Source organism: Podarcis cretensis (assembly GCF_951804945.1).
Source record: "Podarcis cretensis genome assembly, chromosome: 8".
NCBI classification, from domain to species: Eukaryota; Metazoa; Chordata; class Lepidosauria; order Squamata; family Lacertidae; genus Podarcis; species Podarcis cretensis.
The window spans coordinates 51,033,165-51,056,980 of record NC_137177.1 but is presented as its reverse complement, the minus strand read 5'-3'; the positions used below and the strand labels follow the sequence as shown (position 1 = coordinate 51,056,980).

The 23,816-nt window shown below is 47.1% G+C and overlaps 1 protein-coding gene across 1 annotated transcript; it reads left to right on the top strand.

The window, feature by feature from the left end:
- The first annotated feature begins 2,899 nt into the window (after window positions 1–2,899).
- On the top strand, window positions 2,900–22,655 carry TCF25 (TCF25 ribosome quality control complex subunit). The gene is made up of 18 exons (XM_079988074.1): window positions 2,900–3,180; window positions 5,058–5,207; window positions 5,633–5,707; window positions 6,116–6,249; window positions 8,798–8,863; window positions 10,661–10,743; window positions 11,534–11,664; window positions 14,549–14,648; window positions 16,396–16,489; window positions 16,715–16,807; window positions 17,100–17,205; window positions 17,606–17,765; window positions 18,439–18,526; window positions 19,190–19,348; window positions 19,777–19,867; window positions 20,785–20,864; window positions 21,877–21,949; window positions 22,415–22,655. The coding sequence occupies exons 1-18, from the start codon at window positions 2,962–2,964 to the stop codon at window positions 22,577–22,579; spliced, it is 2,067 nt and encodes a 688-aa protein (XP_079844200.1). The 5' UTR covers window positions 2,900–2,961; the 3' UTR covers window positions 22,580–22,655.
- Window positions 22,656–23,816: the final 1,161 nt, after the last annotated feature.

Sequence of the window (23,816 nt, the reverse complement as noted above, 5' to 3'; positions counted from 1 at the left end):
GGTCTTGCTTCTCCTACCCTTTTGTCTTTTCCCTGGATCGGTTTTATTCAACCTGGAAGGCAGCACTTCTGCCGTCTCTGGTCTGCTTATTTCTGCCAGGGATGATGACAGATCTGCCTTTGAATGTTCAAGTGTGAGACCAGGCCGGGATAAGCTAAATTCCTCGCTAGCAATGGCAGCCCAGTCTTCTTCCACCAGTGAACCATTCAGTCTTCAGAGTGTATGCAGCAAAGACAGCCAATACCCTGTGGCTCCCTAAGGATGCAATTTATTATGGTATAAGCCAAAGGCAGACAACATGGTGTCCTCTGGGAGTGGTGGACCACAACTCCCATCAGCCCTATCCAGCATGGCTCATGGACAGAAATGATGAGAACTGTAGTCTACAACATATGAAAGGCACCCCAACATACGCTTTCATGGACTAGTGGACCACTGCATCTGACAAAGTGCATTTCTAGTCCCCCAAAGCTGATGCCATAATGAATGAAGTCTTTAAAGTGCCACAGGACACTATTTTTTATTTTATTTTTTTGGTTATATTTAGCCTTGTAGCTCTGGGCTTTATTCTGTGGCATGGGCCATGGGCTGCAAGGTGCCAGCCTGGTGTTGCCCATTTGTCCTGTTGAGAAAGTGGGCTTCAGCACTGCCACTTGGGTTTGGCAAGAGCCTCCATGGCTCCATCCCTGCATGTTGCCTACCCACAGTGGCTCTGCTGCTCAGGATCTCAACTGGCCACTTAAGACAACCTTGGACCACTTCTGTGGCTCAGAACTAGCACAATCTCCTGCCAAGCCTGCACACAGTCTCAAAAGCTGCACTCTCTCTCCCCCCCCCCCTTCCTGCCCCAGGGGACGTCACTGCTTCCTAAAATGCCACTAGTTTTGTGTATAGCTCCACATTTTGTATCTTGCCAATACCTGCAAACGCCAAATATACAGTTCATGCAGTCGTGAACTGTTTATAGTGGAACAGACCGTGTCCCTGCAGGTGCACAGCTGGATGTGCAAATACCTACTTGTACAACCAGTCGGTTATGGGGTGAGGATTAAGTGCTTGTCAATTTGCACATGATGTAAGTGGAAAAAGCAAGGACTGAGTTACACAGGGGATTGAGAGAGGACATTGTAGAAACAAATCAGGTGGAGTGTTATGAGGGTCAAAGAGGAAGCCAGGTGTTTGCAGGTGAGTGCTCAAGCCTGTTTTTCCTCGGTGCTGAGAAAGGAAGGTAATCCAGCTATAGGAACCGCTAGTGCTTTTCACTGCCACTGCTACTTCTATTGCTGTTTGTGCCAATCTGCTTGCTTGGAGTCTTGCCTTGGCTGCATCGTGCTGGCTGCTGCCTCTGGAGTTCAACATGCCTTATCACCCTGCTCACCTTTCTTTGCAATAATTCATTGCACTCTGTGTCAAAAGGGGTGTGTGTGCTCCCTCCTTTTTCTTGTATGTTCTGCCTGCACTTACTCTCCCCCTCAACCAATGTTTTATACGCAGCCTGTATTGTAAAGAGTTGTAAATAAAATGTAAAGTGAAACTGATCTGGTGGTGTGGCCTTGCTAATAAACACCTCTGGGCAGTAAGAGGTTTCAGATTCATCCAGCCCTAGTGGTGACTGATGGTGCTTTCCGTGATATATATATATATATACCGTATATATATTTGCACATATATAAGGGGTTGAGTGGGAGCATTAAGACTCCAAGAAATCCTGTTCCCCAATACCATAACTTTGGATTCTCAGTGAGCAAGTCAGGCCTCTACACCTCTTCCCAGCTCCAGACCCAAGACTGCCAGATTCTGTTGTTCTCTTTCACACCTTCATGATGTCAGAGGCTGAGATCTCCTACCGGAGTGACAGCTTTTTCTCCAGAAACTGAGAAGTGGCTTCTAGGTGTGCATATATATGCAACAACGTCCTGGATGAATAAAAAAGCAATAATCCAAACAGATAATTTCTGTTCTTAGTCCTAAATATTTTTATTGCCATTCTCCTTTTTACAGTGTCTCCCAATTACAAGGAGTGTGATAGCAAAAATACGAAATAGCATTTTGATAAAATAAAAATCACTGTTAGGCAGTTACTTCATTTAGAAGTCTAAGAGATTGCCTATCACCCAATTTACTGCACTCTGTAGCTCATGGGGAAAAACAAGAGCAACAACAACTGTATATACAAGACCACTGTGGTATTTATACATGTTTCTACATTTCCCAAGCTTGAATGGGCAGTTTCTTTGGAAAGCCAACTAAATTAATAAAAGGCCAAATGAAAGTGTAGAGTCTAGTTTTGTTTGACCTTGCCTGCGTTTTAGTTGATGAGTAATCTTTTCCACAATGGCAGTTCTAACCACATTAAAGCAAGCAGTCAAAGGTCCAGATACAAAAGAACGATGCTCCTTTCCTCTCCTCAATCTCAATATCCACCCCAACTTGGGTGGCTTTAAAAGAGAATTAGGCACATTCATGGAGGGCGCGGCTATCGACGACTACGAGCCAGGACGACTAGGCTCCCTATCCGTAGTCGGAGGCAGCGACGTTTCTGAATACCAGTTGCTGGAGACCACAGGAGGGGAGCGCGCTCTGGTGCTCGGGTCCCGCTTGCGGGTCTCCCTCAGACAACTGGTCGGCCGTTGCGAGAGCTTGGATGCGGGACCAGATGGCCGGATCCAAGAGGCTCTTCCTTCGCTCTTAATTCCAGCTGGAATCGAGGACCTGCGCACACGTAGCCTGAGGAGAAGGCTTTGCTCTGCAGCCGCGACTTATGCCGCACGCTCCTAGTAGCATCAAATATAACGACCGCGTAGGCAAGCGAGGCATGCGCAGAGACATCCGGCTCGTCGGAGGCGTCCTCTCGGGCAGCGGCGCGCACGCGTCACGAAGAAGCGCCTCTGCTCTCTTTCGGGTCCTCCAGGTGGCTTCCGGTCCGTCGGCTTCTCTTGCCCGGGGTGCTACGGTTCTATTATGTCGCGACGGGCCTTGAGGAGGCTGAGGGGGGAGTCGCGGGGGCAGTCGCCTCTGGGAGAACTCGATGTGGGAGGCGGCGGCGAGGACGAGGAGGAGGAGGAAGAGGACGGAGAAGGTGGTGGTGGAGGCGAGGTGCCGTCGTTGTCGGGGGCTGGAGGCAGCAGGAGGCGGCCCCGGCAGGAGCCGGCGGGTCGGGTCACCAACCTCTTCGAGCTGGTGAGGGTCGGGTCTGCTGAGCTGCCGACAGTGTGGCCCTGAAGCGGGAGGAGGCTTGCCATAATGGCTCAGGAAGAAGGAGAAGAAGAGGCAAAGGCCCGCCGCCCGCTTCAGCTTCCGCTGCTTTCCCGTAGTAGCTTGGCAGATGTTTCCAAGAAGCTCAGAAACAGCAGGGCGTGATGGCAGGCAGCAGGCTTTTTATTTATCCGCCACGGTTGGAGGCAGTTTATGCTTCTGAATGCCAGCTGAGAGAGTTGCTGCTGAGCTCAGGTCCTACTTGCATGCTTCCTATAGGCCTCTGGATGGCCATCGTGAAAAGAGAAATGTTGGACTAGATGACCCTTTGGCCTGATCCAGCAGTTAGGCACTTCTTATGTTCTCCCTACCCCAGCAAATGGTATTCAGTTGAATACCCTCGCAGTATGTGGAGGTTCCACTGCTACCTGTCATAAAGGTAAAGGGACCCCTGACCATTAGGTCCAGTCATGGCTTACTCTGGGGTTGCGGCACTCATCTTGCTTTATTGGCTGAGGGAGCCGGTGTACAGCTTCTGGGTCAAGTGGCCAGCATGACTAAGCCGCTTCTGGCGAACCAGAGCAGCGCATGGAAAAGCCGTTTACCTTCCCGCCATAGCGGTACCTGTTTATCTACTTGCACTTTGACGTGCTTTCGAACTGCTAGGTTGGCAGGAGCAGGGACTGAGCAACGGGAGCTCACCCCGTCGCAGGGTCTGATCGGCAAGCCCTAGGCTCTGTGGTTTAACTCACAGTGCCACCCGCGCCCCTAGCTGTCATGGCAAATCGGAATTTCCTGACTGATCAGCCCTAAGGTCACGTAGTCCAGCATCCTGTTCCCCATAGTGACCAAGCAAATGCTTTTGGGAAGTTTAGAAGTAGGACCTGAAGGCAACAGTCCCCCTCCCCCCCAAAAAAATGACTTTGTATTGGGAAGCTCTATGTGCCATGAAGTTGTCTAATGTGCCATGAAGTTGCTTTCTTAAAGCAAGCTGAGCTATTGGCAAATATTATGTGGTGACATGAAGTTAATTTCTCCATTGCATGAAATGCACTTTCCTGTGACTGCTGCTAGTCAGCTTTGTTTCCTGGCCCTGCATTCTAATATTATAGGGGAGAGAGAAAGAAATGGGCCCATTTAATCTCTTTTCTTCTCCTTCCCCCCGTTTTATAAACTTGGAAAGCCATCATATATAGAATCAGGCCATTGGTCTGTCTAGCCCAGTAATGTCTGAGTGATAGTGGCTCTCTGAAGCATCAAACCAGAGGGCTTTCCTGGCCCTGCTTTCTAAAGTGTGTTTTACAATAATTTGAACTTGTGGTTTTCTCTATCAAAGCATGACTTATCACCAGGCTGTGGTGTTTCCCTTTTATATGATAAGTGAAAGAATCCATAAAAAGGTAAAGGTACCCCTGCCCGTACGGGCCAGTCTTGACAGACTCTGGGGTTGTGCGCCCATCTCACTTAAGAGGCCAGGGGCCAGCGCTGTCCGGAGACACTTCCGGGTCACGTGGCCAGCGTGACATCGCTGCTCTGGCCAGAGCCAGAGCCGCACACGGAAACGCCGTTTACCTTCCCGCTGGTAAGCGGTCCCTATTTATCTACTTGCACCCGGAGGTGCTTTCGAACTGCTAGGTTAGCAGGCGCTGGGACCGAGCAGCGGGAGCGCACCCCGCCGCAGGGATTCGAACCGCCGACCTTTCGATCGGCAAGTCCTAGGCGCTAAGGCTTTAACCCACCCATACCTCTGCATTATTCTGCAATTCTGCAAAATTAAACAAACATAACCTGTGCTTTTATTTCACGGAATGATTAGGGAATGTGTCCTATTTGTTCAACTGGACTAATTTTTACCTGCACAGATAACCAATGAAGAAGCAGAGGATGATGTAGCATCTAAAGAGGACAAAGATGATTCCAGGCTGCAGGAGGAGGGTGACACAGGGAACAAAGAAGGTCTCAAGACTGACAGGCAGAGAGAAGGAGACGAGACAGAGCAACCGGACCAGATGGCAAGTACCCTGTAGGCAGCTGGGACAGTAACACACATAACTGTGCAAAAGAGTAGTGAGTGCCCCAGATGTATCCCTAGAAAAGGCAGGGTGCTCTTTCCTTGGGAAACCCTTATACATATAATGTGAGGCTGTATAGATTCTGCTTCCTGGACAGGAAGACTGCTGTGACATAAACTCCTGACAAACTTTACTTTCAGGAGTCAGATGTGCAACATGATTGCATCTAATTCCTAGGATAGCCACTATGCAAATGTGTCCTGTGTGTTAGAATGTGTGAATCAAGAGATGATTTATTTAAAAAGAAATGCTGAAGTAATGCTGAAGTTTTTCTCAGGACTAGATCCCTTAGTTATGTTTCTGCTTCTGATTTGATGTTGCAATATATATATCTTAATTGTACCATTCACTTTTATTTTTAAAAGCCTATTTCAAATAACAAATCACGAAAGAAAAAGAAGAAAAGAAAGAATAAGAAGAATGCGTCTGGCGAGTCTCTGGTAAATATGAACTAGGTTTGTGGGTTTAGCACCCAGAGGGGATGCCAAGTGAGGCTGGCTAATGCATATAGGAAGGATAAGACAGGGCTGGATGAATCCCACCCTCCTGGCCCCGTTGGGATTTGAAAAATTTATATACCCTTGTGTAGGATTGGCTCTTTAAAATGTGGTGGGAACGTAATTCCAGCCCCAGTGAAAGCTGACCAGCTAGATGTAGTGAACAGAGACTAGATGTCATGACAGATACACAGCCACACCATATTAGTAGAAGAGGGTGAAGAAATTTGTGCTAGGACAAGTTAAAGCAGTATGTTTGGGTAATGGAAGGCATTACAGACAGCTCCTTTATCAGTGGCTGAATCTCAGAATATTGCAGCTTTCCTTGTAAACTTTCATGTTTCTTAACAGTGCCCTGGAGATGAGGACGATGCAGAAGACATTGAAAGCATCCTTGTGAGGATTGAGAACTCCAGTGGGCCACCTTGCCAGAGCCAGAGCACAGTTATCACGGACCATCGGCCTTTGCTCTACATAGAGCACAGGTAAGAAGCCGAGTCCTACGAAGGCGTTTTCCTAACCTAGGGGCACTTGGGACTGGGAACAAGTTGACCAAGTGAAGTCTGTGGCTTGTGGAATGTTTGTGGGAGGAACCAAAATTCCTGCACAAAAGTACTTTTGCTTTAGAACGGAGGTGGCTAAGCTGCAGCCTTCCGTATGTTGCTGGCCTACTGCTCTCATCATCCCTGACCATTGGCCATGCTCAATGGTCACAAGTTTCCTCCTCTGCTTTAGAGAGTGTTGTTAGAGCTTTTGTTGCTTCCTTTTCTCCATTTGTTTTGCATTTAGACACCATTCACAGAAGTCCTTTATCTTCCTGATAAAGTCCCTGTTTTATACTGTCACATCCACATGTATTCTGTGTGCTGTGGAGGTTTCTGGAGCTTGGTCTTTATTTGCCAACAAAGTACCTTCAAGCATGCAGACTGTATGTCTTCCCCAAAGATGAATGGGGAAAACAATCAGGCTCAGTGAGCAATTCGTGTCTGGGAGTTGAGGCATGTTTTGCCACCTACCTTAGATTTTCCCAGTTGCTGCTTTGTAAACTATTAAAGAGATTGGAGAAGGATCTGGTTGCTGCTGTGGGGAGTAGGAGTCCATGCTAGATGGCAGCATATTATAGCCAAGGTAGTACCCGTCAGATGTTGTGGACTGCAGCATCTCGATGAGTATTGGCCATACTATCTGGGGCTGATGGGAGCTGTGGTCTGCAGCATTTGGAGGGCACCATGTTGCATATTCTTGACTTAACGGCATGTCCTCCAGCCATACCAACCAGCACTTCTTGCGCCTCCTGTGCTGCTGCTACAACAGTGTCTCCAAATCTTTGGCCTGTCAAGTTACACCTGAGAAGGGAGAGCTGAAGCAGCTCAGTAGATGTTCCGTGTGTGTGTGTGTGTGTTTGTCCCTCCCAGAAAATAAGGCATGCCTCACAGGAAGCTCAATGCAAATACAATGAATTGTTGTCTTTTAAAATCATACATGTGTGGTTTATCCTCAAAAAGTGGTAGCGGTTGTGGTAGGCAATAATTGAACAATGGAACTTGAGCATCTCTTCTTCACCTACTCTGGTGGCTAAATTGTCTTGCCTCTTCCTATTTCAGCTTTTGCTTCTCCTCAGACTCCATGCACTTCTCAATAGTCCTCCCACTAGTCTTTGGTAAAACTTCTCAAAAGTCTGTGGAAAAACTGAACTTTTTAAAAAACAAACAAACATATTTTTATTAAGGATTTCTTGGTTTACAAAAGTTATGTGCAATGTCTCTTTTTTCCAGTTACATTTGCTACAGATCAGTTTCGTTTGTTGAGACATTAGTGTAACATTAGGAAGAAAAGGGGGGAAGAGGTGGAGGGGGCATGATGAGTGGGGGTGGGATCAGGTGGCAATGCTTCTATTCTACTTAGTGTATGAAAAGCTGAACTTTTGAAGTAGCATGTGTTATGTAGAAGGGCAGATCAAATTACAAGCTTCCCTCAGTTTATTATTACTGCAGCATTTTACATGAATGACACACCATTTTCACTCAGACCATTGAAATGTCTGCCTTAAGCCCTCCTTTCACTTGGGGGGGCGGGGGTAGTGGACCTGCCTGCGTATTTCAAACCTTTCTCCACAACAGGGGTCAGAAATATATTTGGATCAAAACAGAGAGTTGCATTCTGAGAGGTCAGAATTCTGCACCGTATTTCAGAGAGTGCAACTGAATTCCATCCCTGTTTACAGTTGCTTGTAGGATTGCTGGCAGTTTAGTGGTGTGTTCTTGCACTGTTTGATCAAGAGAGGGCAGTATTGGCACTTTCTGTTTCGAAGCTATTTTGTAGCAATACTGAAAGGGCAAGGAGTGGTGAGATGAAAATACAGTATTAAGCTGCCCTGCTTCTTGCTGTGTTTGTTTACTGTGGTCTTTATTGCTTCTGCCCTTTTAAATATAGCCTCTGCTCCTCCAGTAGTAGAGATAAGTGAAACTCAGAAGAGGTATGGAAAGAAACGTAAGGCTAGGTAGGGTATTTCAGCAAAGGGGTTGCTGAATATACCTTTTGGGAAGGGCCTCTGCCATGTCTCCCTTCCTGTAAGCTTGAATCTGTCTCCCAGAACATCTTCATCAGGGATAGGAGAATTTGTGGCCCTCCAGATGTTGCTGAACTCCAACTTCCATCATCCATGACCATTGGCCAGCAATCTGGAGAGTCATGGGTTTCCTGTCCCTGACTTACGCCTAAGCAAACTGAAACAAATTGGTGTTTGTCACCCGGTTGCCTCTGGCTCCATCTCTGCTCCTTCTCTTGTTGCATAAGAAGAGCCCTCATAGAACAGGCCAAAGGCCTATCTAGTTCTCAAAGTGGCGAATCAAATGCCCAGGGGAAGCCCAGAAGCAGGACCTGAGGACAACAGCGCTCTCCCCACCTGCTGCTGAATTTTAGATTGTAAGCTTTTCAGGGCACAGACCTGTTTCTTGTTCTTTGTATATAATTAATAGAAATAATTAATATAAATAAATAAATAGGTGGATTTGTATTACATTTTTTTTCCAGGAACTTGAATCCAGAAACAGAGCTGAAGAGATATTTTGGGGCCCGAGCAGTTCTTGGTGATCAGAGGTAAGTTCAAACTCTAGAAGTGTGAAGCATGTGCTTAGTTAGGTCCTGTGGGAGACTAAAGCATCTGCCAGTTGTCCTATAAAAACATACTTTTTGCTTAAGCCTCTTAGGCTGAGGAACTTTGAATGCCTCTTGCTTAACACTCCACTTTTAGACTGTCTCTGAGACAAGGGATGTTGTGGAGATCTCAGACATCACAGAGTGCTGAAGACGAGGGAAATGGGACATCAGCACAATAGCTTCAGTGTTTCCTTAGAGATAGTGTCAGTTTTTAACCCTTTGTGCTAATCTAAACAATCTCTTTAAAGCCCAGCCTACAAGTGTGAGTTGCCTGGATGCGGACAAGTACTTGTAGGTCATTCGGATGTGGTAGGAAAGAGGGCATGGTGGTGACTTTGAACCATGATTATGCCTGCTGTTCCAAGTGCAGGAAGCAGCCTATAATTTCTTCAGGAAGGCAGGGAGCCAACATAGATATCTGAAGGTTCAGGAGGCATGGTCCCAGTTCTGGTAGGCGCAAGCCAGTAGCGTGCTGCTGTCCTAAATACCTGTCCTGTTGAGCTTCTTTTCCCTCACCGCCTTGCCATTCCCCAAGTATCAATTAATCAGCTGAATTTACTGAGGCGCTACATATGACTCTCTGGTTTGTTTACAAAGAGCGCATGAGCAGCTTGCAGCTTCGGAGTTAAACAAATTTCCTCTCTGCGTGGGAGATCTTGTGGGTGTTTGCTTCGTTTTGGTGCATTTTGTAATTTTTTGTGCTGTGCTAGTAGTTGGTCTTATAGTGCTGTTTGCTTCAGCAAGATAGCGGCAACTACTGGCAGAGCACAGCAAAGTGTAGAGCAACCTTCACTAACCTGGTGCCCTGGTTTGGACTACAGTTCCCATCAGCCCCAGTCAGCAAACTTGTACTGACTGTGGCTGATGGGGGTTGTGGGAGACAACAGGTGGGGAAAGGCTGAAACAGAGAGAAATCTGCTAATGAAAAAGATGGCTTTCTAGTTAGGTGGGAAGGAGATGATATCTGACCTTCCTAATTCTGAGAGACCAGATTGCATTTTTTTTCTTCTCATGTTATTTGTATATCACAAAAATAGCATTAAAAAATTGCAGTAATATATATAATGTATGGTTCATTATTAGTGGCCGGTACCAGATTATATTTATGATACACAAGCAGGTAACCACAGGAGGAAGCCAGGGTAGGTCAGTCACATGACAGAGTCCTTTCATGGTAAAAGAATGCTCCAAATGAAGCCATCAGCCATGTGGACTAGAAGACCAATCTGGAAATTAGATAAGGGCTCAGGTAAATAAATGCCCCTTAAGACAGGGCTCATTGGAAATCTGGATAGGAGATGAAATGCTGAGCCATCATATGGAGCAGATTGAAAATTGCATTTTTTGTTCTGTATTTTAATGTTTTATTGTGGGGGGATTACTGTGTGTATTTTTATTGTTTTATTGGAATGTGGCCACCCTGAGATTGTTAGCATTAAAGAATGGGATATAAATTTTATAAATAAAATAAATATCAAAAGTAATTTTCATCAGTATGTTCAGCTAAAATAACATTGTATTTTAATATTTTGTTGGAAGCTGCCCAGAGTGGCTGGGGAAACCCATCCAGATGGGTGGGGTATAAATAATAGTAAATAATAATTATTATTGTTATTATTTTATTTTGCCTGAGTGTCTCTGTTTGTTTGTGTATGTGTCTCTGTCTGTGTCACTGTGGTAAACCTTGTGGTATTCGTTGGTCTTGCATTCAGTCTCCAAGTTCTATTTCTTCTGCAGGCCACGGCAGAGGCAGCGCCAGTATGTCCGCAGCACGTGGCTGACAGTGCCTAAGAACACTTGGCCACGCCATAGCAAAACAGGTGAGAGGCTTTCCCCGCTTCCCTCAGGTGCTCTGTGCACTCCCACTGGCTTAAACATCTGCATTGGAAACACATGCCTGGTTGCTGATTACATCTTCATAGATGTTACTTTAGTGCAATCTTCCCCTTCCACTTAGTTTCCTCCAGATGTTTTGGACTAGAACTCCCATCATTCCCAGCCAATTTGGGGCAGGCTGCTTTATTTTGTGTGTGAGGAGGTACATCTTCACATGTCAAGTAGCAGGACTGCATGTGCTGAGCTGACATGTAGGAGCAGTGTTTGTATGTCACTCCACCCACCTTTCTCTTTCTGTGACCAAAAGGAGGTCTCTTCCTCTGTGCGCAGTCTAGCTTTCTGGAAGATGTTGGAAAGGAAAATTTATCTCCTTACCCAAGTATCTATAACCCTGATTGCCCACACTTCTTTGCCTGTGTGCTTGCTTGGAACCTCAATTTGTTTTTAAGCCTGGAGAAAGCAAGAATCCTTGCTTTGGCGCAAGGGCAGGAAACCTTTGACCTTCCAGGTGTTGAACTACCACTCCCATCAGCCCCAGAAAGCATGGCCAGTAGCCAGGAATGATGGGAGTTGTGGTTCAGCAACATCTAGAGCAGCCTTCCTAAACCTTGGGTTCTTAGATGTTGTTGGACTCCAACTCCCCCTAGGGAGTCAACTAACAGAACTAGTTAAGTTGAGTTGGGCATGTTCCCTTAGGTGCTGTAAATATATTGCATTGTGCATTAACAGCCCTCTTTCTCTCCCTCTCCCTTTCCCATTCCCAATTCTGCCTAGGCATATCCATGACGCTGCTAGAAACAAAGCGAGGGGTACAACACTTTGCATTTGAGCACCATCGTGAATACCAGCAGGTGCAGTTCAAGTTCTTGGATGCCGTGGAGTCCATGGATCCAAACAATCTGGTGGTAGGTTCTCAACCGGACAAGGCCCTGCTGTGATGATCAGAACCCACCTGTAAGAATGGCAGCCATTTTTGCTGTTGCCAGTACCTGGTCTCTGAACATCCAGCAGTCTGCCAGCCTGTATTGTATCAGGCGATCGTGTGTTGAACATTTTACAAGAAGGACCCTCCTGTGTCAGAGCAATGGTCCAGGTAGCTCAGCATTCCATCTGTGGAATTGCTCTGACCCAAGGCTGGTAGTGGCCACTGTAGGAGGTTCACAAGCAGGGCATGTATACTGTGATGTCCTTACACTCTAGTGGTCAGAGGCGGACAGCTGGAAAAAGTGGTTGCGGCCAGTGTGGGCAAGAAGTGCCATGTCTTGGGACCAAATGAGATGTTTCTTTGCTCACGTAGTTTGCCATGGTTTGCAGGGGCAGGGAGCCAAGTCAGATTGTATCCCTTTGCCCCATAGCCACAGTCATGATCATAATTTCTCCTCTCCATGCACAACCTGATGGGGAGCTTCCTTTGGTATTCCCCATCAGCAAACAGAATAATTGAATTGTAGGCATGAGTGGGTGAGCGATTCTGGTTGTGAATGTGACAGGGGGAAATGGTTAAGAAGGCTCCTTCCCCTTCTGTTTTTAAACTCAAACACAGCAGAAAACAAACTGCATGACAAAAGTCTTGTCTAGTTTGGTCTTCGGAGTACAGGACAATGAGTTTGTTATTACATGGAGATATATGACAAAAAATGGCAAACCCTGCTGCATTCTGGGTTCTAGTCCTTCACGGTACATAGCATAGTCACAGATCCTGCATGCCTTTGCCCAGATCTTATGCACAATGTTTGCCCATGTTTGTAAGATTTGGACTGAAGGGTTCAGTGACTAAAGAGACCCTTGATGGTGGTGGGTTTCTAAAGCATTATCTGCTGCCATGTTTTTGTGTCTTGGAATATTTTGCTACTAGTGACTGATGTTTTCACTTAATCCTTTTCCAAAAGCAAGCTATATTGGTAGCATCACAACAGCCTGAGGCAGTGAATTCCAAAGGCTGACTCTGTATTTTGTGGGAGGGTAGCTGGAAGTTCCTCCTTTGTATCTCTCTTTCTGAAAATTTAAAAATCACTTTGGGGATTGCGATATAATTATGTTCGTTGACGCTTTGGTCTGTACTCCTGGTCCTGTGGGGAATCATAGAGTTGGAACGAAAGCCCAAGGGTCATCTAGTCCAGCCCTCTGCAATGCAGGAATCTCAGCTAAAGCATTCATGACAGATGGTCATCCAACCTCTGCTTAAACACCTCCATTGAAGGAGAGTCCACACCTCCCAAGGGAGTCTGCTCCACTGTCAAACAGCTCTTACTGTCAGAAAGTTCTTGCTGGTGTTTAGTCTCAGTCTGCTTTCTTGTAACTTGAAGTCATTGGTTTGGGAAGAGGCAGTCTGTTCTGTTACTCTATGGAGCAGAAATCTGATGTGGAACAAGGCTCTCCTGCAGTGCAGAGGTTGCCCTGCCTGTCATAAAGGAACTTGATTTCCACACTGGGCTTGCAGCCATTGTTGTTGACCTGGATGAACTCATCCATAAAGCAAGCCCCTGGCTGAGGACGCCCCTCCTGTCTGGGACAGAAGGTGGGGGTGAGCAAAGAGAGCGCTGAGTGGATTCTAACAAGCAAGATTTGAATAGGCAGCTGTGCTATTTTTAAACTTCTTTTTCCAGATTTGAAGAAAGGAGTGCCTAATTTCTCTTGGTACTTTAGCAGAACAGGCTCTGCTTTGAGGCTTTACTGACCATATCCTGGTGAATTAAGTTGGGCAACAACTTTGATGGTACACACAAAGCAGGCAAATCATTCTTGGCCTAATATTAGCATAATCAGGACATTGAGCTTGGAGAGCCCCCAGCCTCCCCCCCCCCTTCCCCTTCCCCGATGAGGGCAAACACGGCTCTTTGAAACTTCACTGTTCTGTTTTTTAGATAGAAGACCCTTTGTCTGGGGAAGACTCACGCTTTGCACTCTCACCACTCATTGCTTGGGCATGGGATCTGTGCTTGATGGGCGTCTTTGGCTTGGGGAAAAACAGAAGGCAGCAGCTAGAAGCTGCAGCTTTGCAAATTCAGATGACACTCAGTTGTCGCAATGCAAGCCTTGGCACAGTGGGTCATGGTCAGACCAAATGTCTGCTGAGTTCAGCATTCTGTGGCCTACAAGTGGTCAGACAGATACCCCACAACTAGAGCTGGGTGGTCCTGTTATTTTCCAGCTAATTGTGATCGGGATAGGGGTGGGTTGAGGTTGCGATTTGCAGGCATCAAAGCTTATGCTGTGTGCAGCCCCTTAGGCATGGTACGACCCTGTTCTGTCCTGTCCCACCAGCATGTGCCACCCCCACACCACACTGCAGCTACCTTTGCTTCCTTCAGCTCCAAGGGGTTAGGCCCTTGTTGACCAATTGACTAGTCAAGATGTCCTAGTGTAACTCCTCAGGTCATCAACTGCCTCACAGTACAAGTTCTGAAATTAGTTGTCTCGTATGCATATGGTGGTGCCTAATCAGGCTGACTGAAGACTTTGTAGTGATCCTGGTCAGCCCCTCCCCACCCCCACCCCGGAGATCCCTCTCTAATCTTAGATCTGTTTTCTTGCACCATTCGCAGTTGATGGGCTTGGGAGTTCATTCAAGGTGAAGTGCAGCCCATTGCAATTTCACTTAATACACCACTTCGGAGCAATCAAAGAACTGAATGTTTCACATCTTGGAGTAATTGTTTGTTCCCTAGCCTGTTATTATGTAGTCGGCTGTTTTCATGAAAAGTCATACTCCGGATCAATAAAATATGAAGAGAAGAAAATGGCCATGTCACAGATTTCAAAATGCTTGCTTCATCTGTCTGCTTTCAGCTTTTGCTCCAGATGAACCCTTCGCATGTAGACTCACTCTTACAGCTCAGTGACGTCTGTCGGATGCAGGAGGACCAGGAGATGGCCAGAGACCTTGTCGGTAAGAAGCTGAGGGCAGCCAGAGTAGCTGGGAGGGCTGTGCTGTGTTGCTTGAGCTACTCCTGGAATTATGGTTCTCCCCAAAACGGAGGAGGGAGTCTAGAAGGATGCATGTGTTCTAAAGAGGGCCATGCCTTCCAGAATAGGGGATTGTGGGAGCCATATGTGTCACCAGCTAGTAATCCAGAGCATTGCTCTTCACTCCCTGGGATGCAACTGTTTCATAGGACACCTGGATTAGGAAGCACCTTCCACTTCCTCTTTAGAGTCAGACTTGAAGGGAACAGGGCCTTCTCATTTGTGGCACCTCATCTATGAAGTCCCCTTTCAGTTCATCATGTTCCCACTCTAGCCATTTCGACAACAGTAGAATACTAATTTTAGTAGTTCTAGCATTTAGTGGAATCTGGGTTTAATGCTGATTTGACAGAAATGGGTTAACAATATTTTAACAACAACAAAAACTCCAAAGATGAGTGGTGTCTTCTGCCTCCAGGACAGGGGTAACCAATATAGCGTCCTCCAGATGTTATTGATCCACAACTCCCAGCATCACCAATGGTCAGAGATGATGGAAGTTGCAGCCTACAACATCCAGGTGGCATCATGTTAGCTACCCCTGCTCTGGTGCTACAGGAGGGAACACACACACCAATTTCCTAGGTAGCTTGGACCAGAGTGGGATTGCTCTTGCGGCTACCTCTGCCTGACCTTTTTGCTGCCACCTAAACATGATACCCACAACAGCAAAAACCAACAGTAAAACTTGCTTACTGTGTGTTATTAAATCTCTATTGCATAGTTTGTTTACATTGCATAGTGTATATATTAGATTTCTGTTCTAATACTTCAAATGCATTTGCATCACTCAGGCAGCTTGCAACAGTTCAAATCACAGTATCATTAAAAATCTACAATATTGTTATGTCAGTGCTAGAAATGGAGGAAGGCCTGGCCACCACAGCTGAATACCAGTTGCAGAAAATCACAGAAGTGGGGACTGCTCTTGTACTTGAGCCCTGCTTGCTGATTTCCCATAGGCTGGCCCTGTGAGAACAGGATGCTGGACTAGATGGGCCATCGGTCTGATCCGGCAGGCTCTTCTTAAGTTATCATGATAACTTTGAGACAATGCCCTCAGCAGTGCTGTACGGCAAATTTACGCGGGTACCAATGCATGCGCGTCTCTGCCCCTGTATGTCTAATAAGGTAGAATCTGTCACTCACATCCTTCTATTTTGCGAATTCTATAGTGAAGAACGAGTTCAACTTATTTTGCCGCTTTTATCAAAATTTATACCCCTTCAACATTATTTGGAATCCTCCCCCGAAATTCTATGAAAATACCTTCTGGAAGATTCCTCAAGCTCAGTATCATATGAGGTGGCCAAATTTTGCACTTTAGCAATCAGGAAGCGTAAATCTCTTTTGTTGAATGGCACACTGTGAAGTTCCCTTGTGTAATTTTTTTTTTCTCTTGATGCTGTTGTTGATTTCCTTTTGTTTGATCTTGTGGTGTTCTGTGTCGCTGGCTTTTGCCGCAATAAAACTTGACTTGACTTGACTTGAGTTATCATGATCTAAGGCAGCATGCAAGTTGGTAGGGAGGTGGTATCCTGCACCCAAGCCTTATGGGCATAAAGTATTAAAATTTAATACCTCGCCTTGTTTTTGAAGAATATAATCAGTACATGAAAGGCTACAGAAGATGACTCAGCCATGCCCCACTCTTGGTGCCTCTTTTGCAGAAAGAGCCCTCTACACCCTGGAATGCGCCTTTCACCCAATGTTCAGCCTCACCAGCGGGACCTGCAGACTGGACTACCGGAGGCCAGAGAACAGGTAAGAGTCCCATTGACAGTGCCGAATGGGAGTTTGCTTGCTCAGTCAGGACTTCTCACTCTAAAGATAGATGACTTCTTTGCACAAGCCAGGAAAGGAGTTGAACCAGAATGTGCTGCCCTTCATGGCTGATCAAGCCTGTTTATGCCCTTTTTCATGCCCAGACTGAATTGTTGTTGTTATATTGTTAATCATTAATCTTTGCTTTTTTGTTGTGCCTCTCAGAGCCTTCTATCTGGCTCTGTTCAAGCATATGATTTTCCTAGAGAGGAGAGGTTGTCCTCGCACCGCCCTGGAATTCTGCAAACTTATTCTGAGGTAACTACTGGTTCTTATAAGGCAGCTTTAGGCCTCTGGTCCTTCTTTTAGACTGGGTGGGAGGACTAACCAGCACACCTGTCTCCCACCTCTACCCTGAGCAGGTGTGTGTTTACATACTGAGCCCTTAATTTCTCCAAAAGTTTTTAAGGGGGCAGTTAACTCCCTTATGTAGACATGGAGAAGGGTTGATTAATTTGCTGGTTGGTCTTGACTATTGCTGGTTGGTTTTGCAATAGACTCACATGGTTTTTAATCTCCCCACCCTTGCATTCCACTCCCATCTCCAAAGCCTTGATCCAGAGAATGACCCGCTGTGCATACTGCTGATAATTGATTTGCTGTCACTACGAGCAAGAGAGTACGCCTTCCTGACACGCATGTTTCAGGAGTGGGAGGTGAGTTGCTAGTGGGTGGCCCTGGCAGGAAGTGTGCTGAGAACGGAAGAGTCTGGCTGAGTTGCCAGAAGGTCACCCCACCACCTGCGGAAGAATTAGGTGTGAGTCACTCTGGCCACAGCCTGTGGTGCTTCCGATTCCTCTGGAGCTGGTCGTAACTGCAGCCTGTTCATGAGCAACTCTTATAATGCAATTTACCACTAGAGTTACTGTTGACTTTCCGTGTTTGGTTTTATGGACTGTTAATGTGTTGCATTTAATTGGTAATTTTCTTTGTGGCCCCATTTAGGGTCAAAAAATGGGATACAAGTTTTTTTAAAAATCATCTCAGCTGTCAAGCAGATACTTACATAGCTTCTCTTCCTCTTCTCTCCCCCCCCTTCCCGCCCCCCACCTTTAGGGTCATCGGAACCTGTCTCAACTCCCAAACTTTGCCTTCTCGGTCCCTCTGGCATATTTCTTTCTGAGCCAGCAGGAAGACCTCCCAGAGTCGGAGATCAACCAAGCCCACGAAAGAGCTGCCAGCCTCATTCGGCAGTCACTGGTCATGTTCCCGAATGGTGAGTCTGTCTGTGTAAAATGTTCAAAGATGGGTGTACAGAAGGCCGCAGCTGTGAATAAAGCCCTTCATATTCCCTCAGCAGTGGTGGCTCCAGGAGGGCAGTAATGCTAAATCTCAGAGGGGGGGTGGGTGGGTTGCTTTAATCAAGATTTCCCGTGACTGGTCGTCTCCTCTTTGTCCATGCTTTCCCTTCAAGACACTGTCACGCCTTAGCCAGGAGCAGCACATGGGTCCTGCCATTCATCATGCTGTGACTGCCTGGTCCCTGGGAGGGGCCTGCCCAGTTTCCCCTTCCAGCCGCAGGCTCCAAAGGGATATATGGTCTGCCAAGAGAGCCTTGCATGGCTGAGCAGTGAATGTCTTCTGCTCCAAACAAAGGGAGTCCAGTTTAGGCTGCTGACCCATGACAAGGCACACCCTCTCTGCTCCTTCACAGCGACTTCAAACAAAACCCCTTAATAATTAGGGGCCAGAAAAAGTTCTGTTGTGTGGTTTTAATGGCACCTCACTCCTTGCAAGTCCATTTCATTCAGAACTTTTTTCTGTGGTGGGAAGAATAAAAAAACAAGAGGCAGAGCAATAATGTGACCCATTTTGAGTACCCGTGCAGCAGCATTTGTGGCGGTTGGAGGTCTTTCCCTCTCATTTCTTTCTCTTCATGCCTCTTCCAGTTCTTATGCCTTTGTTGGATCGCTGTAGTGTGCAGCCAGATTCCACAGTAGCATCCCATGCATTCTTTGGACTGGATGCCCAGTTGAGGTAAGGAGTGTGTGAAAATGCTCTTTGCAGTCCAAGAACATGCAAGTCTTACAGGAATGGAGTGAGGCGTTTTGTGGTGTCAGCAGCTGAATCTTCTTATGGAGTACTAGCAAGATTGGAGGGAGGTTTTTCAGAATACCAAGGGAAGCATCAGAACCAGAGGATTGCATGTCAGCAACGTGAGGTCAAACTGAGAATTGGTTGCTGACATGGATGCTTGTGTTGTCAGTTTCTGGGGCCAATGGCAGTCGGCAGGAGAGCAGAAGCTTCTTCTAATGCTTTCAGCAAGCATCAAGGGATCTCTACAGCAAAGAGGCCGGGCAAGTTTCTGGTTCAAGACTGTCTGGTCTGTTGTTGCTACAGTGTCGGAGGGGCAGGTCACAGTCTATGGAATGGACATAAGGATGACCTCTGCCTCTGACCCTTTCCCCCAGGACAAGGGCAGAATAAAAGTGTAATGTGTTGTGCCCTGCTAAAAGTGAAAATGCCTTATTGGGTGGCTCTGCTCCGCTGTCTTCATCAGCCTTGATGCCTAGTAGTGGAACTGAGGCCTTCTGCTCTCGTTTCTCTTCCTGTGAGGAGTTGCCCTCAGCAAGTCTACCTCTAAGGCAGCAAAGTGCTTTAAGCTGCCATGTTTAAAGGTGTCTCGTTTTCCCTCTGCAGTTCGCCCCCTGTGCTGAACCAGCTGCTTGCCCTCTATCTTGGGAGGACCCATTCCCTCTGGAAGGACCCGGCTGTCATGGCCTGGCTCGAAACAAACGTGCATGAGGTGTTGCGGATGGTGGATGCCAAGAACCCAGTGTTGGAGGAGGCTGAGCAGAAGTGAGTCTCTGCACCTGCTCCAGGCTGATAGTGGGCAGAATTCATTCCCGCTCTGGCTCCAAGCATTCCCTGCCATATTCTGCTGACTCCTGCACCCTGTGACCCTCCTGTTGAGAGAAGAGAGCGTTCAACAGCTGGGGGGGGGGGAGAGACATAGCTGGGCCGTGCGCTGTTCTTGGTGCCTTCTTAGATGTGCCAGCTAATTTGAGGGTGGTCGGGAAAGAAACCTTTTTGAAGCTATCAAGAACTGCTAACTGGGCTGACTGAATGCAGCTACTTTTGGGGGATTCTGGCAATCTGTGATCAGCCCTGGGTGCCAATATGTTTCTGCAGAGGAGGCCTTTGCTTACGTGTGGCTGGGAAAGAGAGCTCCGAGGGATGCATATAGCAAATTGGAGCCACTTCTCTGAAATATTTTTGGCCCTTAGGCGAAAGGCAAGGTACCAGAACGCTCCCAGGAATGTCTACCGCCATGTGATCCTCTCGGAGATAAGGGAAGCCACAGCAGCATTGCCTCCGGTGAGAGAATGGATGGGGCAGGGGCATAGCTGCACCTCACAAACCTTTTTTTATGGGGAGCATATCCTGTCGGTATCTCTTGCTTCTTCTGATTCTGCTCAATATGGCCTTTCTGGGCTCCCATATCACAGTTCTTTGGGCATAAGGAGGTGGCTGGCATTGAGCTGCCAATGGCCCATCCTGCCGTGTTGTTAGCTGGAGAGCAGAGCCTTCCCCCAGCACTGTTGCCTGATACCATTTAATGGGAATGTCTGTGACCTGCATGGCAAGTGTGCACTGTGCCTCTCGTCAGTTTAGGAAGCTTAACAGCTCTGCTGCCAGGTGGGCCCCTCCCACCCACAAGAGGCCTTGCTAGCCATCCCAGGGCTGCACCTGCCACCACCTTGAGAGCAGCCATATTTCTTCTTTCACAGGTCTCCCAGCTTGTACAAAGTTCCCCTTCTCCTTTTGTCTCATATTTCTAGATTGTAAGCCTACAGGCAGGGACCCTTTTTTTTGTTTTGATTGTTTGTTTGTTTGTTTGTTTGTGCAGCACCTAGTGCATATTTGGCGCTTTATAAGTAATCCAGTAGGAAGCAGCAAAGGGAGGGAAGTGAAGCAGGGCCACTCCATCGGCTCTGCCCAGAGATCAGCTACATCAGGCACCTCTCCCTGAACTGTTTCCACTCAAGCTTGCCATTGTGGGAACAAATATTTTAATTTTAAGAAGGGATGCCTGGATTTGCTTCTCCTTTCCCTTTGGAGACATGTATTTTAGATCGTAAGCCTACTGACAAGGATTGTCTTGTTAGTTACTGCTCTTCTGTAAGAGCCTGTAGGAGCCTATTTGCTGAAAAGCAGGGTAAAAAAATGCTACAACTAAATACAAAGATGGTGATGAGTTCTGACCTGGATTCAATTTCCCTCCCTCTCTCAAGGAAGTGACCTCCCAGCCGATAATGGGGTTTGACCCCCTGCCACCTCTGGACTCCATTGTTTCGTACACAAGGCCAGAAAGGTACCACCTGTTGCTGCTTCCCGCATACCTCCATCCAATTCAGTAGCTTGGATATTTACTTAGGTCTGTGTCAGCCTGGGGTAGACAAAAAACCCCAGAAAGGACCAGAAGTGGTCCAGTTCTCTGAATCTTTTAAACATGCATTGTGTTTACGAGTTTTTATACAGGCAGTGGAAGCTGGTCCATTAGGGCAAATGGGGCACTACTCCACCAATCTCAGTCTTCCCTGAAGGCCCTGCTTCCCTCAGTAATCTCCCCCGTTTACTTACAACCAGTCCAGCAGGTATTACTGCCTGTCAGCTTCTTCCTCCTCAGCCTCAATGCTGCCCTTGTAGAACTCAGCAAGGAGAAGGATGGGGACAAAACTAGAAAGCTAGAATTAGTTGGCTCCACCTCTCACTTAACTCTGGCTCCTCTTGGTCTCCCTGCTTTCTAGTCCCAATGGACACCAGTCAGCTGCCTTATTCCAGGCCAGCCTACCTGCCCATCGTGCTCATTATTGTCTTCTCTGAGTAGCAGAGGTGCTCTGGGGAATCAGGTAGAGAATGTTCTTTCCCATCGCCTCCTATTGGAGATAACAGGGATGGAACCTGGGACCTTTTGCCTGCAGAGTAAATGCTTTGCTCATAAGCTGTGGTCCATCTCTTCCTCAGTGCATCAAAGACCCACCCACCCTTCCCCATGTCACTTTGTTCTTCCCATGCAGTGGGCCAAATATTTATTCTTTTTACATTGCCTTTTGTATCCCATCGTTCCTCCAAGCAGTTCAGAGGACATAAAATCTGCCCCTTGCCCCTGTGATTGGTCGAAGTTTACCCAGTGAGTTTCATAGTTGAGTGGGGATTGGAACCAGAGTCTTAGCTTAGCACTAAGATCCGTTACACCAGACTGTCTTTCTGGACAATAGTCCAAAATTGCACGCTCCCTGGATCATGAAGTGCCATGACATGCCCTCTCTCCTACGAAAGAGGAGGAGGTCCATTTGTGACCAGACTTTCTCTTTTTTTTCCAGGGCAACCCATCCAGCCAATGAAAGCACTTTATCTCTCTTCTTTCGCTCACTCTTGCCAAACTTCAACTTGCAGGTATGTTGAGTGTGAAATGACTGGCCAAGGTAAGGCAGATATGCAGGTGGTTGCATGCTTCTGAGTACTAGGTGCTGGGAACGGCAGGAGGGGAGAGTGCTCTTGCACTTGGGTCCTGCCTGCAGGTTTCCCATAATGGGCACCAAGTTGGCAACTGTGAGAACAGGAGGCTGGACTAGATGGCCCCCCTTTTGCTTGATCCAACTCTCATCAGCCCCATCTTGTATGCTTCTACAATCCAGTCTACCAGGTTCTCCCCCCGAGAAGACTGGAGTCTCCAGGCCTTCCTCCCTAAGTGTATAAGGAGCAGAAGAGATGGAGAATTTGCAGCAAAGAGACTGAGATGAGCTTCTTTCTAGCATTTCTTCTGAGGACCCCAAAGACTGGGCTGGTTCTCCTTCAGTGCCCAGCACCTCTTCCAGTCAAACTGCCTTGTATAACTCCTTGCCCTGTGCTGTGTTTCAGGGAGAAGTCAGAGCCGGTGGAGAGGAAGAGCCGGGTGCAGGACAGAATCTGAACCAAGGTGTGAACAGACTGATGGCAGCCATGCGGGACATGCTGGCAAATATCCAGTTCCAGGAGCCACCACGGGACGACAACCCCGAGGGGGATGGGGGAGAGTGGGACTAGGCCCTTGCACCCCAGAACTTCCTTTCTGCCCCTTCTGTAACTTCCCTTGCCACAAAATAAACAATCATAAGCCAGAGGGGTAGAGTGTCTCTGTGCCTTAAACATGCACACACCAGAAAAAAAGGGCATGGTTATCATCTTGGCACAACTGATAGGGCAGAAATGGCCTTTTGCTCTGAAAGCTGCACACAGTTGCTTTCATGAGATTCAGGTTTTGCTAACATGCAACTGTCCTGCCTAAGGAGAGGAGCTGCAAGCAGTAGGCTGGGGAGGCACACATGCCGCCATTTCAATTCCTATCACAGATAGATTTATTGTGTCAGTTGCCTTCCTTTTCTCAGCGGCTCCTGCCAGTGAAACCACATAGGCTAGAGCACCAGCCTTCAACTATTGGATCAAGACCCACTACCAGGTCATGGCCTGATCCAAGGTGGGATAGTGCAACAGTAGCAGCAACACCACCATATAACTATATGGGGGGGGTGTTACCAAATGCATGTTCTGGTTAAAGACGAATCCTGGATTTGGAAAGGTTGAAGACCATGGGGCTAGTGTTTTAAAGTCGCTTGGAGGTGTTCTGCTAATCAGAAAGGATCTTTAGTGCAATTCAGATATGCTTTGTGGGAGGGAGGATATAGAAATTCAGTGTCAGTGACTTGCTCTATCAAAGTAAGCAAGATATAGAAGATCTGTGTCTCCTCATGTTGTTATTCAAGCTTTAAAAATAGCTGCCTGGAGCAAACTTGATGTTGGGGGAGGATGTGTTTAAACTTTTTCACTCCCTGACCTTTTTCATGAACGTATTGTCCACTCCAGAGCTGTTACTAGTTCCTTTGGGAAAAGACAGGTACCCAGATTGTAGCTGTCTTGTTTCCCCACTACATGACACCCCAAGTTTATTAATAAGTGTATTTGTCAGGGGGAAGGAGAGGATTGTGAAAATGGGGGCGGGTTAGGCCTTCCTCAAGCACTGTGCCCTTGATCCAATGTGTCCTCATGCCTGCTCTTAACATGCTTTTGGGACATCTGCTGACATCTTTTGTCATTTGGCTCTTTCTGGGCACCTGTGCTTGTGGCCTGTGGGATTGGCAGAAGGGATGTTAGCACCCTAGTCTCTTACTCTGTTCCTGCCTTTAAAGTGTACATCACAAATCAGCTGGATAATGCAATTTACACGAGCAGGAGTGGCTGCCATGCTCTGAGTTTGACCAAATAATACAAGATTCTACTGAAAATA